This window comes from Primulina tabacum, chromosome 6 (genome assembly GCF_025594145.1).
Source record: "Primulina tabacum isolate GXHZ01 chromosome 6, ASM2559414v2, whole genome shotgun sequence".
NCBI classification, from domain to species: domain Eukaryota; kingdom Viridiplantae; phylum Streptophyta; class Magnoliopsida; order Lamiales; family Gesneriaceae; genus Primulina; species Primulina tabacum.
In genome coordinates, this window is record NC_134555.1 from 8,332,631 (window position 1) to 8,346,388 (window position 13,758).

The following is a 13,758-nucleotide window of genomic DNA, read 5'->3' on the forward strand; positions in this document are numbered from 1 at the left end:
GCGCGCTCTTGTCACATCCTCGCCCACACACCCTGCCGCACACCTCGCCACATCCTCGCCCACGCACCTCAGACGCTCGCCCTCGCAAGCCACCGCCCAGCCTCGCCACATCCTCGCCCACACACTCTGCTGCTCGCCCCTGCCGCACACCTCGCCACATCCTCGCCCGCTTAGCTCGGACTCTCGCCCGTGCAAGCCACCGCCAGGCCTCGCCATCTCCTCGCCCACACACCCTGTCGCTCGCCTCTGCTGCACACCTCGCCACATCCTCGCCCACACACCTCGGACACTCGCCCGCGCAAGCCATCGCTCAGCCTCGCCATCTCCTCGCCCACACACCCTGTCGCTCGCCCCTGCCGCACACCTCGCCACATCCTCGCCCACACACCTCGAACGCTCTTGTCGATCTCCATAATTTTCGCATCGGCAAATATCGTTCGTTATCGACAAACCAAATAAATTTTTCTAATATGGTATGCCCTCGTCGCCCCCATCTTCAAGGTCCTCTACTAAGCTTTTGAAGGAAAAAAATTTCCACTTCTCCGTGCCTTTGACTCATCTGCTAAAATAGTCCTTAGCAGGAAAAATAAAACATCAACCTCCATAACCCCCTAACTCATCTGTTAGGCGATGCCTTAGCAGGAAAATAAAACTCTCACCTCATCATCTCGTAACTCCTCTCCTAAGCCGGGTCTAGCAGAAAAAATAAAACTTCAACCTCCTCACCTTCTGACTCCTCTGTTAGGCGATGCCTTAGTATGAAAATAAAATTTAATTTCCAACTCATCCCAGTCTCCTCTGCTAGGCGATGCCTTAGCAGGAAAATAAAGGTTTCACCTCCTCACCCCTGACTCCTCTACTAGGCTCAGCCCAAGTAGGTAAAGTTTAATTTTTCTCCTATCCAATTCTTCTCCTCTACTAGGCTCAGTTCAAGTAGGTAAATTTAAATTTTCTCCTCCACTCTGCTCCTCTACTAGGCGATGCCTCAGTAGGAAAAATTTAAAAATTTCTCTACTTCACTCTGCTCCTATTTACTCCACTCTGCTCCTCTACTAGGCGACGCCTTAGTAGGAAAATCTTAATTTTCTCCTTCTCAACTCTACTCCTCTACTAGGCGAGGCTTTCGTAGGAAAATAAATTTTTCTCCTCCACTCTGTTCCTCTACTAGGCGATGTCTTAGTAGAAAAATTTGATTTTTCTCTCTACTCCTAGATATGTCAAAACTGGTTGACGGGACGGGCCAGCCCGCAAGCCGCCATTAGGCGGGGCGGGGCGAGCCAACCCGCCATTTTGGTGGGTCTCTAAATGGTCAACCCAACCCAACCCGCCTTGGGCCGCGGGTTAGGCGGGCCGACTCGCTTATTTTTTTTTTGAAAAAAAAATGCTAAACAATATCGCAGTAAATATAGAAGAAAAATATATTACAGTCAAATAGTTTCATAAAATACTTAAAAATATTGAAATAAGAAAGCATACAACATAATCCATAAAAAGTAAAGTATTTAAACCAAACATGAAGATTGAGACATGGAAGAGAACATAAAGTCGAGGAAAGAGACGGTTGTAAATTTTAAAAAATATTATGTCTTCAAAAATACACATAATTAGCAATCCTCCGTCGGGTCCACAAACTGCAACTCGTCGGACTTCAAACGAAACCGCTCTTGGGTTCACAAACAACTGGTATACTTAAAAATTATTTTAAGATTCATGAATAAAATTTACAGGAATTTCTTCCATTTTGTTTTTTATGTATATCTTTAAATTTCACTCTTTTTATTTTTTTTTTATGTATATTTGTTCTAAGAGTAACTTATCAATAAATTTGTTCTAAGATGAAATTATCAATATATTTATTCTAAGACATGGAGGTGCATGAAACTTATTCCAATTTTTATATAAAACTTAAAACTTAAAAATATAAAATTTTATCCTAATTCGGTGGGCCAGCCCGCCCCGTTTGGGCTCGACCCGTTTTGACCCGCAACCCAAACGGGCTCAACCCATTTGGCCCGCCTCCAAAAGGGGCTGCTATTTTATCAAGGGGCTGCTATTTTATCAACCCAACCGGTTCAATTTTTATAGCGGGGCAGACCGGCCCGACGGGCCTAACCCAATTTGACAAGTCTATCTACTCCACTCTGCTCCTCTACTAGGCGACGCCTTAGTAGAAAAATTTTAATTTTCTCCTTCTCAACTCTGCTCCTCTACTAGGCGATGTCTTAGTAGGAAAATAATATTTTTCTCCTCCACTGTGCTCCTCTACTAGGCGATACCTTAGTAGAAAAATTTGATTTTCTCTCTACTCCACTCTGCTCCTCTACTTGGCGATGCCTTAGTAGGAAAATTTTATTTTTCTCCTTCACTCTGCTCCTCTACTAGGCGATGCCTTAGTAGGAAAATAAAATTTTTCTCCTCCACTCTGCTCCTCTACTAGGCGATGTCTTAGTAGGAAAATTTGATTTTTCTCTCTACTACACTCTGCTCCTCTACTAGGCGACGTCTTAGTAGGAAAATTTTAATTTTCTCCTTCTCAACTCTGCTCCTCTACTAGGCGATGCCTTAGTAGGACAATAAAATTTTTCACCTTTCATAATACAACAATATTCATGAACTGAAAAGAAGAACTTGATTTTATTGAATTCCAACTATTTACATAGGCAAATTCAAAGATGAAATACATCGATGATAAAAATCCAGAATAATATTTCCTAAGGTGGTAAGCATTCCAGGGCCTCTTTATAGCATTGTCTTGAGCATTCTGCAAGTAATAAGCTCCGAATTAAATTTCTCGATCACTCTGAAAAGACCATCCTACTCTGGGTCCATCTTTCCCCTCTGCTCTTCTTGTACCTTCAACAGGACCAAGTCACCCACTTCTTCTTTTCCTAATCATTTTAACCTCCAAACGCGCTCTTTTTCCCTCCCCTCTCATTACCCCTTCATAACATTGACGCACGAATTTTTGGTCCCCGCACAAGACTCCAACTCCTTTTCCCACAGTAAACTTAAGCTTCTGATGATAAGTAGAAGCTACGACTCTAAAATCTTTCAGGGTTGGCCGTCCTAGTATTTCATTATACGCTGACGGGTTATCCACCATGGTGAAGGCTATCATTTTTGTTACCCGCCGAGGATCAGTCCTCAAGGATAAGGGAAGAACAATCTGACCCAAAGGCGGGATGACGTGTCCTGCAAACCCATACAGCAGGGTGGAAACCAGCTCAAACTCAAATCCTTCCACCTTCATTTGATCCAACGTGCTCTTGAACAAGACGTTTACGGAGCTTCCATTATCAATAAATATACTCGCCACATCATAATTAGCAATGGTGGCTGTCACTACCAATGCATTGTCATGTGGAGTCACAACGCCTCGTCTTCCGGCCCAAAGATGATGACAGGGTCTTGTGGTAAATCTGCATCTCTAGATATCTCAAAGTTCTCCAACCTTCTCCCATGTGCCTTCCGAGCTCGCCCAAAGTCTCCATCAGTAGCACCCCCCGAGATCATATGAATTATTCCTCTCGTAGGGTGGTTATCCTCATTCATTCTCCTCCTCGATTCGACGGGTTCCTGAGGGACATCTTCACCTCAACCTTCCCCTCTCTGCTCCCCGACCCTCTGATTTATCCACGGAGGGCCTTGACCATGCCTAGGGGATGGGCGAGACCTCTGTCGACTCCCGGATGAGGATCCTTCTCGTCTGTCCCACGAAGGCAATCTAGCCCTGCTCTTAACCCTTTGCGACTTCTCCCACCTCCCCTCGGACTCCTTCACCTCCATCACCTTGTCACGACTCCTATCCAGAGGAACATGAGATGAGAATTGCCCTCTGCCCCTAGCTTTATCCTCCTCCTTCTCGCCCGCACCTCTCTTTTTACCTCCTCTTTCCACTCCCTCAACTCTACTTCTCCCAGGCCGCTGCTCCATCCTCTTATGCTGCTGGGCATCTTCTAGATTTACATATTTTTCCGCCCGAGATAACAGTTCATCATAACTTGATGGAGGTTTCTTGACCAACGATTTAAAGAACTCCCCTCCTCTCAGTCCTTGGGTAAAGACACTTATCATGATGTCAGGGGAAGCAACTGGTATATCCAGCGCTGCATCGTTGAAACGCCAGATAAATTCTCGCAGAGTTTCTGTTTCTTGTTGCTTAATCACAAACAAGCTCAAATAATTTCTTTGGTGCCTCTTGATGCTAACGAATCTGTGCAAGAAAGCAGCGGAAAAATCCTCGAAAGATCGTAGAGAGGTAGGTTGCAAGGTGTTAAACCATTGCTGGGCTGACCTCACCAACATTCCCAGGAACACTTTACACTTGACTCCATCTGAATACTGATGCAACAGAGCTGCGTTCTCAAACCTTCCCAAATGTTCTTTTCGGTCATTATGCCCGTCATACTCCCCTACGCTTGACTGTCAAAAATTTGGAGGAAGTCCTTCTTCTAAAATGGTGAGTGAAAAAGGACTTCCTCTCTTGGGTGCTGGCGCTCTGCTTCCCATCTGCTGCCTCAACATCCGTATTTCCTTCCACATATCTCCCATCTCACTAATCTCCCCACTTTGGTGGGGCTGTGTCTCTTCAATCCTGCTTTGCTAGCCCTCAGCATTTTCCTCTCGCTCCTGGCGAGTGGCTTGCTCTTTAGCGAACATAGACTCTTGGTTTCTCTTCATGGCCTCGTCCACTGTCCGGGTAATAAATTGGCCCAATTGTTCCAGGGTCAAGTTCCTCACATTCTCATTGGGACGGGGTTGCTCGGCCCTGGTCTCGTGACGAGGTTGTTCAGTTCTTGTCTACTGACAGGGTTGTTCCTGCCTCGTCTCAAGACGCGGCTGTTTCTGCCTCGCCTCAGCATGAGACTGTTCGGGTCCCATCTGAGGACGGCGCCAAGTGATACTCACGGGAAATTTAGGGTTCGATTCCAGAAAGTGTCACAAGTCCAGACGCAGGTTTCGAAATTACCCTGAGCATGAAATCACGAATAAGACTGTTAGAAGGGGGCCAGGAGAGTGTCCTGGCGTAGCCCCTCCGACGCTCAAGTCAGAGACTGAGGATATAAGTGGATAGCAGCTAAAGGTGCTGCTGAAAAATAGTATAGTGAATGAATTAACTGAACACTCAAACCTGATATTTATAGGAGAATACATGGGTCCTTGATAGGCTTATCTTCCATTTGGGCTAGAGATGGACCATGGGTAGTGAGCCCATCCATGAGATATTATTACACTAATTTAAAATAATGAAATCTCATGTGTCAATTACAAAAATGAAAATGAATAAAATAAAACAGAAGAAGAAAAATCTCATATAACTAGGTATGGATGTAAGCTGTAGGAGAAAAAGAAAACAGAGGAAAAAGTAAAAAAAAATATTATTATTATTATTAATTTACTAATAACAAACATACGTATAATAATTGTTTTTGGAATGGAGTCCTCAATTATTTTGGGCAAGGACTATGATCTCTCGTAAAATCTTCTAGAAAGTGAATAAAGATTAGGACCATTGAAATATTAATTTTCTTTGCCTGGCTTTAATTTTGTGGCTATCCTTGGCGAAATACATTTGATATCCCCATAAAGATCCGGGTCCTCTTCAACCCGATTTGTTATTTGGATAGCCGGTTTGTTATTTGGATAGCCCAAAACAGAACCAATATGCTAGTCATTTTCCCGAGGACCCGGGCAAATAGCCTCATCTCAGGCACTTCTCCTCTCCCCGGGCAGTCATCATAGCCAGGGCTTTCTACCAATGAGCCGGGAACTCTACTACCCGGGTTACCTCGAGAATTGAACCACACTCGAGTATGATTGATACAGGCCGTCTAATCTGTCAGAACAACTTGGGCTTGGAGTGTCCTACAAGCCATCAGAAAATAGAGTATGAGCAACCGACTTGCCATACATAGTAGGTGGCACTAGAATCGAGGTACCTACTACCTTTTCTTCTATAAATAGCAGGTATTAATGTCATATAAAAAAAGGGAAATCTTTTAATTTTCAAACATTACACATATTTTCTCTCAAATATTGCTTATGTTCACCTGAAAAACCTGCTGACTTAAGCATCGGAGTGGCTACGCCGGACACCCCTCCGGCGCCCATTCACGAGGTTACTTTCTTATTTGCAGGTGTTGTTGAAGCCATTATTCTCACTCAAACTTCCCAATCACTATAAATTGTTGATTTGATCCGTTGGAGCTCCTTACCCGGCTCATCCATTTCAGTGGGATCACATCAACATTGAATGTGATGAAGACAGATTACAGGATAAATTCTGTATAAAAATAAATTATTATAAATGCATAAAATAATACAAAAATATTGTATTTGGTCATTCATCAGACTCTTTTGTAACGTGTAATTTTGAATTAAGAAGGCGATTCGACAAATTTGCATTGGTTTACTTTCTGAAATCTTCCCCTCGCAAAATAGTAGATAAATTATGTTTCTGTTGTCATGACAAATAGCTACCGTTTGCATACATTGTATATAATAATAATACACATCTCTCGTTATCAGACGATTGAGTCCAGTATATTTGTATAAGATGATCGATCGATCATCTCACTTAAAAACAAAAAGTACGGTTGGCCGATCATCTTGTTTAAAAACAAAAATGATCGGTCAACCATTTTATACAAAACAAAAATCGAGAGCATATCTTCCCGAATAACTTAAATTCACTTACAAATAATAAATGTCATTCAAGTAACATATATAATATATATATATTACCATTTGTTTCAGCTAGAAAATGAAAATCATACTATCATTTGAGTAGGTCTTTTTTGAGATGGCCTCACGGATCTTTATCTGTGAGATGAGTCAACCCTACCAATATTCACAATAAAAATTAATACTCTTAAGCTATGTTTGGTAGCCATGATAAGGGAATGATTATTAAATAATCACCACTTATCTCATGTTTGGTTCATTTTTAATTTAGCATGGAGGCCCTTGATTATGATTGAAAACCCTCACTATTTATGTTATTTGTGTGATTAAATATCACTCCTCAAATGTGTGATAATGTATAATTCTTGAATAGTGATAATGATAAAATTGTATATTGACCATAATACCCTTGAATTGTCTTCTTCAATATAATATGAAAATTAAAATTAGTGAAAATTTAATAATTAATATAATATTTAAATTTTTATTATATTTTTTTATAACTTAATTTCATATATTTTTATTATTTTCAATCATTTTAAAAAAAATAAATTGTAATGCAAATCTATCTTAAATTAAATTTTTGTAAATTTATAATCTTGTTAATTAAATTTTTTATTAAAATAAATATTTATTAAATTTTAATTTATTTTGTTTAATGATTACCATAATATTTTTAAATATATTTCTAATAAATATATTTAAATTAATTTTAATAAATGTAAATTATAATTATAAATATTTAATTATTTATCAAATTATTTTAAGAATATTTATAATTATTTTAAAAAACAATAATATTGTAATTATTATTAAACTTTATTCAACATTAACATTCAAAATATTATTGCTATTTTAATTATTAAAATAAATGCATATTTACAAATTTATTTCTAATAAATATATTTAAATTAATTTTAATAAATGTAAATTATAATTATAAATTTTTAATTATCTACCCAATTATTTTAAGAATATATATTTAATTAACACTTCGGTCATTTTGGTAATTGCAATAAAATTTACAAAATTAATCCATCATTTTAAAAGCATACCAAACACCATGTTATTTATCTCACCATACTATTAATCCATATATCTCATTTTTTAATCACTCTAATTATTAATCATTTACTTATCCTATCACACGTACCAAACGCAACCTTATCATTAAAAGTAATATTTTTCATGGATGATCCAAATAAGATATTAGTTTCACAAAATACGATCTGTGAGACCGTCTCACACAAATTTTTATCCTACCATTCTCATGTATTATTCATTTTGGAATTCAGTAACATGACAATTACTTTTTCCCTGGAATCTAAAATTGATCTCAATCAATAGAAACCTTCTAAAAAAACTTGCTCAATTCAGTAAGGAAACTTCATTTTATTGAATGAAAACATGAGCTTGAATTCCAATCATATTATATTCATAATTGTGTTAATCCATGGGCAAAGAGAGCTGCAAAAGCCTCCATTCTTTGGGTGGGCAGAGACAAGCCAATCTCTATTCCCCTCTCAGAATTTCTCGGCTTGCACATAGACATTGAATGATTCTCCCCATCAATGGAGGCAACCTCCGTCTTTCTTGCCTTTCCCCATCCAAAATCCATGTTATACAAGTCGAATTTCGGTGATCCAGACACCCCAAGAAAACCTCCCCCCAGCATTTTCTTGAAATCCGACAGCCAATTCTCAACACCTTTCAACACTTGTTCCTTGTTATTCGCCCTGTTTTGTATGTCATCACCAATGGCTTCCGCAGCCAGAAAGAATCCTTCATCCCCTACCAACACACCACGCCCAACTTTGACCACTCCGGCAGCGACACAGTTTCCAAAGTAATTCTCAGGCACCGGGGGATCCACTCTTGCCCGCACATCAATAGAATAAACTAGATATTCGTCCCTGCTTTCATCAACTTCCTCACCGATCACATCTCCTGATTTCACCATTTTAGACCACATATAAGCAGATGCAGCCACGAAAGATGACAAGTAAACCAACCTCGGTATCCTACTTATAACCAAATCCTTTAGTTTCTTGATATCAGCCTCATGCAGGATGTATGTTGCGCGAACCTTTTTCGTGGGTAATGGAAAAGTAGAAGAGTGAACGAGGATATGTCTGATTTCGTTCCAAAAAATAGCATCGATTCCAAGGGGATCCCTGATAAACTTTCGATCGAAACAAGGCGCGTATTTACGAGCCTGAATCAGTAACTCTTCATCAGATCCTTCAAATTTGTTGGTTGAAGCCCACGCCTTTATGAACCTCACAATGGAACTCCCGTCGCCGATTCCGTGACTATTGGCGATACCGATGCATATTCCCCTGCCTGGAAACAGCGTAACTTTTATAGCCAGAACAGGGATTATTTTGAATCCCGGTTCATCTTTTACGGGCGGCATCTGAGGTAAATATTCGTAGAACTGGTCAGCATCACGCACACCATATCCAACCAGGCTATCGAAATCGTTAGTTGATTCGGAAACCATGAGAGAGACAGAGTCCCCCACAACATAACGATATCTCGTCTTCTCAGAGGGGATTAGGGGGAATAAAATGTTTCCTGCGAGTGCGATGTAATGCTTCAGAGTGAGGGAGAGTGACTGCTTGAGTTTGGGAATGTGGGTTTCCAAGAAACTGGATTTAGAAGCAGTGGAATCGTAGAAAAAAAGGCGTCGGATCGGGTGAAAACGCAACCATGGGAGGTCGAGATATGTCAGCGGAAATGATATCTCCGGTGGAATCTCGCCGTGTGGCGGCGAGATTTGGGAGCTCTCGATTTGGGTTGTCATCGTTCTTTCATGTGTGGTTGAGGGACGTTGGTTTTATATATACTAGTACATCCACATATTCGTTGCCTGATATTATAATATTTTTTATAATTAATTTGATTAATATTTAAATAAAATTAATATTTAAATAAAAATAATATTTTTTGTAATTCATTTCATTTATATTTAAATGAGAATGAAAAAATAAAAGAATAAAAAAATGATCTAGTGAGAATTGAACCTATAACATAAACTCCAAAAAACAATGACTATATCCATTGAACTACGTATAACTTGAATTAAAATTTTAATATTTTATTAATATATATAATTATTAAAACAGAGCATGACACTAAAGTTAGTTACTTCAATTGTCTCAAACTTAATAAAATAATATAAAATAATATAGATATATATATATATACAAACACTTGACGCTCGCCTATCTATATGTAGTCCGCCTCGATTTAATTATGTAAAAATAGGTATCTTGTGAGACGGTCTCACGAATCTTTATCTCTGAGACTAGTCAATCCTACCGATATTCACAATAAAAAGTAATACTCTTAGCATAATAAATAATATTTTTTCATGTATGACCCAAATAAGATATCCGTCTCAGAAAATACGACCCGTGAGACCGTTTCACACAAGTTTTTGTCATAATAAAGTAGCTTTTGATTTATGATAGTTTGTTACAATAAGATTACAATATTTGAGAAATCATTCACCAAAATTATTTCCGAGTTACATTATATTATTTTATCCAACCAAGTGGTTGTAAAATCACGTTTACGCATGGGATTTTTTTCTTTTATGGGTTGATTGGAATTGGCACCAAACTCCAATCCCCACGTGAAAATCCCCACATGTGAAAATGGCATGTCGTATTTCATGCTTTAGGTTATTAATGATTGATTATGCATCAATAAAAAAAACAATAAATCAAGTCGCAATCACAAAATAATACATTTCTCATTATCATTAATTTATAAATAATAAATAAGTTAGTCCGCCGTAAAATCTTTAGTAACTAGAAATTTACTAAAGCTTAATGGTCAATTTAAGAGATAATGAATAATTTAAAGAGGAAATTACTCCAAAAACTCGATCTTAGAATTCTACGACCAAATTTTCTTGTTGCTCTAACAAGTAATTGATTCAAGCGATATATGATCAATTATCATGAACAAAAACAAATTTGAAAAAAAAATTTAGGAGAAATTGCAACTATATATCTTGCTATAGATCTTGGATTGAGTAGCGACTGCTACGACTCGAACTCCCATCTTGGGAAAATACAACGAAAACGAACAAATTGTTGTTCAAAATATATCGAATAGAACATGACAGATAGATATGTGTAAAACCAACAAATCAGTGTAATGAATCAGAAAAGGATTACAATGCTTAAATAAATCAAATCGAGGCCTGCAGCTTGTACAGTTTCCTTAAAACAGATTCGCCCCCTCTGGTATGTGCTCCGAAGTTTCAGCGGACGTCTATTTTCCAGGATACAACGGGTAGACCAGCAGAGTTGCAGCACGAAGCACTATGCTAGCGAACAAAAGCAGTACCTGAACTTTATCAGTGAACGGAGCAGAAGCAGAATAAGCAGAAGCAGTACTGTAGCAGAAGAAGCAGAAGGAGTACTGCAGCAGAACAAGCAGAAGGAGTGTAGCAGAACTAGTAGAAGTACTGTAGCAGAAGTAATGAAGCAGAATAAGCAGAAGTACTGTAGCAGTAGGAGAAAGTGGATTTTCCGGTCTCTTTTTTCTGGCCTTGGCACATCTCCTATTTATACATACCTATACAAGCCATACGAAAGGCCAAAGGTTGTCATAAAGATGGCATACGAAGCGCCAAAGGTTGGGCATACGAAGCACCAACAGCCAAGCCATGCGAAAGGTCTCAACCAAAAAAAATAACAAAAGATGGTATAGACTTCTAGGCGATTTTTGCCTTGATCGGTCTGACATTCGACGCACCCAGGTCGCGCTCGTACGCTTGCACACAAGTCAAGCCTTTTTCTACTGCAAATCGGGCCCATGATTTGCACCCCCCTGCACCGGCATGCGCGAGAGAGAGCCTCTTGACCAATCTTTGTTACACCTCCATAAAGTGTAACACAATATAAAATTATCTATACCACTTTATTATTTCAATGTGGAACAATCCCACCTTTCAAATTTCCATTCACTCACATGGAAAGCCTAAAAGCCCATACCTTCAATCCAACAATCCCCCACATGAACGAGAATTTAAAGTTATATGAAAAGATTTTCTGATAAAGTTCAACAGTTGAGTCTTGCATAAGATAGGTAGGTGTTACCCTTTGAACCTTCCTTTGTGAAAGCATATTAATTCACTGGTTGATAGTAGACGTGATGTCTTTGAACTGTACATTAGTTTGTGTGAATTGTGATATACTTCACACAAGACTCTCTCTGATACTATTAAGTTCTCATGATTGTGTTCGTTTTGGCCATGAACACACGCCTGGTTCTGCGAGAGGGTCTAGAATTGAGCCATGCAATTCCTTCAAAGCGGTCCCAATTTTCTCTCACATAGGTGATTCTATATTGCTTCTCATCATAATCATTAAAAGCCGCAAGCTTATCCTCAACGTTTACTATTTTATAATAGGAATGGACTAGGGATAACCCCCACAGTGATTCTCCAAATTAGTGTGATTAGGTTGTCCCATTGAACCTAGTTCTTGGGATCTCCAGTCAGCGTAAGTTGGGTTTTCCTTTGCACCAATTTATTCTATAGGCTTGAGCCCCATTCCCCTTGACGATTTCGCGACTAACTCTCTGTTTAACCCCTTGGTTAGCGGATCCGCTATATTATCCTTTGACTTTACATAGTCAACAGAGATAATTCCAGTTGAGAGTAGTTGTCTAATGGTATTATATCTACGACGTATATGCCTAGACTTACCATTATACATTTTATTTTGTGCCTTTCCAATCGCAGATTGGCTATCACAATGTATGCATATAGCCGGCACTGGTTTTTCCCATCCTGGAACATCTTCTAAGAAGTGATGCTGCCATTCAGCCTCTTCACCACACTTGTCAAGAGCTATAAACTCAGATTCCATTGTGGATCTGGCTATTACAGTTTGTTTAGAAGATTTCCACGCAATTTCTGCACCTCCTAAAGTGAATACAAATCCACTTATAGATTTTGAGTATTTCATATCAGATATCCAATTTGCATCGCTGTATCCTTCAATAACAGCAGGATATTTGGTATAGTGCAGTCCATGATCACAAGTGTACTTTAAGTATCTTAGCAATCTGATAATTGCTTTCCAGTGTTCAACTCCTAGATTACTCGTGAATCTACTCAATTTGCTTACTGCATAAGCTATGTCTGGTCTTGTACAACTCATTAAGTACATATCAGACTTCCAATGACTGGAGAGTATTCTAATTGAGACATACTCTCACCTCGATTCTTTGATAGATGCTAACTGGTATCTATCGGGATTCTAGCCAATGCAGAGTCATCATTATTGAATTTCTCAAGTATTTTGTCAACATAATGTGACTGACTTAGGACTAGCCCTTCTGATGTTCTATTGATTTTAATTCCAAGAATTATATCGGCTAAGCCCAAATCTTTCATGTCAAATCTTGAGTTCAATAACTTCTTGGTGGATTTGATCATCTTATCATTACTACCAAAGATAAGCATGTCATCTACGTAAAGACATAAAATGACATATCCATTTTCAGTGTTTTTTATGTATACACATTTGTCACATTCACTGAATTTAAATCCACTTTCCATCATGGATTTATCAAACTTTTCGTGCCATTGCTTTGGTGCTTGTTTTAAGCCATATAGAGACTTCACCAGTTTTCACACCTTATTTTCTTGCCCAGTCGTAGAAAATCCCTCAGGTTGTTCCATATAAATTTCTTATTCTAAATCTCCATTTAGAAAAGCCGTCTTTACGTCCATTTGGTGTACTTCAAGATTCCGCAAGGCGATAATCGCAAGTATCACACGAATAGAGGTTATTCTCGATACAGGAGAATATGTGTCAAAGTAATCAATACCTTCACGTTGATGGTAACCTTTAATTACCAATCTGGCTTTATACTTATCTATGGTTCCATCTGATTTCATTTTCCTTTTGAAAACCCATTTACAGCTTAGTGGTTTGCTTCCCGGAGGAAGATTTACTAATTCCCACGTATGGTTTTGTAAAATTGATTCCATTTCGGAATTGATAGCCTCTTTCCATATATGTCCCTCAGATGAACTCATTGCTT

General features: G+C 38.7%; 2 protein-coding genes across 2 annotated transcripts; both read right to left on the reverse strand.

Annotated features, from left to right (window-relative positions):
- Positions 1–8,056: 8,056 nt before the first annotated feature.
- On the reverse strand, positions 8,057–9,515 carry LOC142549096 (malonyl-coenzyme:anthocyanin 5-O-glucoside-6'''-O-malonyltransferase-like). The gene has a single exon (XM_075657859.1). The coding sequence runs from the start codon at positions 9,488–9,490 to the stop codon at positions 8,120–8,122; it is 1,371 nt and encodes a 456-aa protein (XP_075513974.1). The 5' UTR covers positions 9,491–9,515; the 3' UTR covers positions 8,057–8,119.
- A 2,718-nt stretch (positions 9,516–12,233) lies between these two features.
- On the reverse strand, positions 12,234–12,869 carry LOC142549999 (secreted RxLR effector protein 161-like). The gene has a single exon (XM_075659243.1). It carries the CDS (start codon positions 12,867–12,869, stop codon positions 12,234–12,236), a length of 636 nt encoding a protein of 211 aa, XP_075515358.1.
- Positions 12,870–13,758: the final 889 nt, after the last annotated feature.